This window comes from Octopus bimaculoides, chromosome 14 (assembly GCF_001194135.2).
Source record: "Octopus bimaculoides isolate UCB-OBI-ISO-001 chromosome 14, ASM119413v2, whole genome shotgun sequence".
Taxonomy (NCBI): domain Eukaryota; kingdom Metazoa; phylum Mollusca; class Cephalopoda; order Octopoda; family Octopodidae; genus Octopus; species Octopus bimaculoides.
In genome coordinates this window covers 28,921,759-28,926,899 of record NC_068994.1, presented here as the reverse complement: position 1 = coordinate 28,926,899, position 5,141 = coordinate 28,921,759, and the positions used below count along the sequence as shown (strand labels likewise).

Here is a 5,141-nt window from a genome sequence, read left to right as displayed (position 1 = left end):
GGGGGGGAATTTTGTAGTTTTGTTAGGATTGAGTTTTATAATTTCATCAATTAAAAAATTTTTTTTTCTCCCTGCCAACCTGCAGGAAAGGGAAGTTTAATTCCATTTTTGTTGTTGTGATTGCTGTAAAACTACTGTGATTTGTATAAAAAAATTTTAAAAAAGAATAGAAAATTTAAACAGAAGGGGGAGAGAGTGAGAGAGAGAGAGAGAGCGAGCGAGAGACTATAAAGATATGTAGTCCAAGTTGGTGCCATACTGCAAGGCTGTCTGGAAGTCTTCAGCAGAATCAGGGTACTCACACTTGATTTGGCCAACTGTGTAGCAAGGCATCGAACTATTTGTCGTCCCCACCGCACAGCCAGCATTCCATGTTGTGGCCACTGGTAACCCTCCAGCCCATACATAGCTGTTCTCCAGCCGGTATGAACCAGTTGTGGTGACAATGCCCAAAGGGGCCGACGTAATCATTGTTGTTGTCTGCAAAGCCTGCTGCTGTTGTTGCTGCTGTTGTTGTTGTTGTTGCTGTTGCTGGTTACCCGAAGCTACGATTTGGTGGTGCAGACATGCAGCATTAGCGGTCAGGTTAGCATTGTTGGAATTCACGCCAGCAGCTGCAACCACTGCGGTTGTGGACTGATGTTGTTGCTGTTGCTGTTGTTGCTGTGTTGTAAGGCTGGGCAGTGGTGTTGTCAGCTGCAACGAGAGGGAGGCTGCTGGTAGAAGTGTTGCACCAGTGGTGTTAAGATGCTGCTGGTTGTGCAGCTCATTGTGTGAATGTGCATGAGTGCTGCGATGTTTCTCAAGGTGCGCTCGCTGTGAGAACTCCTTACCACAAACTGTGCATTTGTGTTGTTTCTCGCCTGCATGGGTGCGCTCGTGTTTGTTCAGATGGTCTTTCCGTGAAAAAGCTTTCTTACATATCTGAAAAGATTAATAAATAAATAAATAGCAACTAAAATATTATAAGATACATAATAAAACATTTATAATTATACATACATACATACATATATATATATATATATATATATATATATATATATATATATGGGAGAATTTACAAAAAAAAACAACAGACGAGGACAGGTGGTGTAAACAACTAAAGGATGTATTAGTTTAACGCTCAGGAATACAGCAGGTCTTTAACGTATATATATATATATATATATAATGCTCCAAGCACAGGATACTTCTTGCCTCAGGTTTACTTGATTAACAAACAGGTTCCACTCTAATTTCACTTGTGAGTGGTCAAGTGAGAGGAAGTTATCCAGCTATAAAAACAAATGAGAGAAAATACTATTTTACATACATTTTCCATATTGCTGCTTTTATTCAAGCCTCCAAGCCAGCTCTAGCAGAGTTATAGTCACCTGGTTAGATATTATCTGGCTACTAGGGTAAATTTTACAGTCCACTCCTTAGCAAACATTTGGGCTAGGTATTCAATTTGAAGATACTTTCCCTTTCTCTGCCCCCAACACCTCCTATCAGTCTAGGAGACCCTGTAGAGGCTTATGGGAACTATCTTCCCTCCTAATTAAAACATAAAAATCAAAAAATATTTCAGTTATGACACGGTCAATTTTTCTGAAGCACAAGCATGGCTATGTGGTCAAGAAGTTCACTTCTCAACCATGGTTTCAGGTTCAGTTCCACTGCATGGCAACTTGCGCAATGATCTTCTACTATAGCCCAGGTCAATCAAAGCTTTGCAAGTAGATTCGGTAGAAGCAAAATGAAAGCAGCCCCTCATTATTATGTGTGGAAGAAGAGGGGGAGTTTTTTGTTTCCTTCATCTTCACATGCATCTGCTTTGGCCTTGCTGATGGTGTCAGACTGTCATTTCCTTACAGTCCACTGTGAAAGTATATCCAGGCCTCTTGATATGTCTTGGTATGTTGTGCAATCTCTGTAAACAAATGGATCATTCATATGGTGTCCTTTTGTTTCCAGCTCTCTGTGTTAACAAACCCGAGCTGTTTGTTGTGCAATAGACAGGGAGATATTTCTCTCTTAGAAACAGGTGGAGGGTGAGCATTAGGAAGGGTGTCCGGCTGCAGAAAACCCTACCCTAACATATTCTCATCTGACCCATGCAAGCACAGAAAGGTAGATATTAAAACAACGGTGATGATGACAACAGGATAGGATATGAGGGAGACTTGACTGCTGTTTCTAGCAAGTTGAGCAACCAAGAAGAAGCTTTATTTTCCATACTGTAGTTAATATTGTATTCCTAGGTTATCCCCGACTCCCATGATGAAAGATAGTCAAGCCATGACCCTCACTAAGTCCACTATTTGGATGTACATCTAGGATTACATTAGCTAATGTATCTGTTTCTTTCCCCCCAAACAACAGGGTATGATTTGAGGGAAATTTGACTTATGTAGACAATTTGTTGGTTTCTTTCCTTCATGCTTGTTTTCAAGGTTGGCTTAGAATCATAGCAAGTGAGTTTTACATTTGTAATGTTTTTATAAATCCAACAGGGGCAAAAGACATAAAACCTCTACTTAGTAGAGAAAGGAATCAATACTATATTTCACTGCTATTGTGTTGTAACAGTAATTCAATTTTGACTGAAAAAACAAAAAAAAAATACACACTCAACTATCAATTTCACAGTCAAGTGGTTAGTTATAGAATGTGCATCCAGGCATAAAAAACAACTTTTTTACAACACAAACAATGTGTGTGTGTGTGTGTGTGTGTACACACACACACACACACACACACATACATATATACACAAACATACACATATAAAAGATATGAGTATCCATCCAACATTGCAACTGCTAACATCCATTTTCCCTCCCCATGGATTTCAATCAAACCATTCTCTCTTTGGTTCTGCAAATAGACATCATCAATTTTCTTCCACTGTTACACATTTAACCTATTTCTTTCTGATGATGAAATACTCTGGCCTATGGAATCCTCACTTGACACAATGATCCAATAGCTGGGATATTCTAGAAACAGCTGTGTTTCTATGCAAACCTTTTTATAACATAGCTAAATTAAATGCCCTTGTTAAGTTTTGCCAAACCATTTGCCTTTTCATTTCTGCTTTAATCTACACACACAGAACAATCCCAGAGCCACAAGCAGTGAGATACTTGGGGATCAGTATGTGTAATGATGCATCATTTCATATGCATATTACTAAGATGGCACCAAAGTACAAACAACTGGCAGGATGGATACTAAGGTCCTTCAAGACAAGAAATCAAGAAGTCATCCTGACCCTGTGGAGGACCTTTGTTCTCAGACGCCTGGACTACTGCTCTCAGCTGTGGTCAACACAGCACCCAGCTTGATGTGGTTCAATGTCACTACACTAAAATATTGGAACAGTGCAGCAGATGGGTTACAGGGAAAGGCTGAAAAACTATGACCTTATTCCCTAGAGTGAAGACATGATAGATATGTATTACATATGGAAAATTCTGGAAGGGTTAGCACCTAATTTCAGCATTGAGTGTTATACAAACGCCTGAACTGGATGTCGTTGTATTGTACCAAGGATACTGTCCAAAAGTGAGGATGGGATACTGCAACAGCTCTTCAATGGCCTAAGAAACCTACACAATGTGGATGTCTTCAAAAAGGAACTGGACATTCTCCTCTCCACAATACTGGATGAATTAACAGCCCAGCAAGAGGTACAGATGAAGGCAGCAGAATCAAACTCTCTCATATACTAAAGGTGCTAATGACCAAGGCAAAGGCACATGCAGGAGTGGTAATATGAAATCCCACCACCCTGAAGAAATCAGTCAATGAAGAATCATATGTAAAAAGGTAAAACCACAATGGTGCTCCAGCATGACTGCAGTCAAATGGCTGAAAAGAATAATATATATATATATATATAAATAAAATATGATGGTACTGGAAGAGTACCTACTTTGATAGAAATAGAAGTCAAATGACTGGAAGCCACAGATAACTCCCTTTACGAACGAGCATGGTGAAAATCGGGCAAGGAATAAAAATTAGGCTCCTACCTTTGCGGAGGTTGCAGAGGAAATAGCAGATAACTTAATACCAGTTTTGGGCTCTGAATTAAATATTCTTATCCCATCTTCAGTTAAACGTACGTGAGAGAAGTTAAATTTAAAGATATTCCCCTCACCACGCTTGCTTGTTCGTTTGATGGCCCAAGGCACATACGTAGACGAACTAAGTGAATAATTTACAAATAAATATATAAGTATATTATTAATAATAAAATTAATAATATTAGTGGTTATCTAAAGCGTGAACAGTGCAGGCAAGTTAAAAAGATATGGTGGTACTGGGAGAATACCAGCTTTGGTAGAGATAGAAGTCAAATGACTTCAGAAGCCACAGATAGTGTTTGTTGGACTGCTATGAATGGTAGAAGATGGTATTGGCTGGTATTTAAATGGGATTGGTCTGCTATTTGGTTGTATCTCTGATCTGTTCTTCATGGTTGGCTACACATGTGAATTTCTTAAGCTGACCTTTAGTATTAAGTGGTTGGATACATACTCACATATACACACCCTAACTAAGTATCTATTCATAGCAGTGTATATTTTTTTCCCTTTTCTCTGGTTGTATCTCTCTATCTCTATATGTATATATGTAATCTCTAGACCCAGCACTGTCAAATAATAGTATTGTGAATAATAACTAATAATAATTCAGTGAACTTCTAGACTGTACTTTACCACATTCCTAACAGACTACAAAATAACTCTTAGGAACAACAACAACACATCTAGCACTTTATATTCCGGATGCAACGTTCCGGATACACACAGCATGATAGAATCAGGGTGTACAATGGAGCAAAAACAAAATTCGAACGCATCCTAAGAGATGATGAAAACGGTACATGCCCCCTATACCGCAGCAAGTTCTGGAATAGGTTAGAGAGGGACGCCAACAAAAGAAATAAGAACGACACTTGGTATGATAACAAGAAGTTTCACAGTGTGATGTTTGTTGATGCTACACCTAAGAGCATATTAAGTAAGGCATTCAAGAAAATCCTGCACGCAACTGGCCTTAAGATCAAAGTTGTAGAAAAGACAGGTAGGACTATCAAATCTAAGTTATGTAAATCATATCCGTTTGATAGAATCATCTGTCAAAAT

The 5,141-nt window shown here is 38.8% G+C and overlaps 1 protein-coding gene across 1 annotated transcript in view; it reads right to left on the bottom strand.

Moving 5' to 3' along the window:
• Positions 1-6: 6 nt before the first annotated feature.
• Positions 7-5,141, bottom strand: part of LOC106870954 (zinc finger protein 510) — a 62,214-nt gene continuing 57,079 nt past the window's right edge. Inside the window, exon 3 of the mRNA XM_052972793.1 lies at positions 7-924. Coding sequence (XP_052828753.1) covers positions 226-924 — 699 coding nt within the window. The 3' untranslated portion in view covers positions 7-225. The remainder of the gene's footprint in view (positions 925-5,141) is intronic.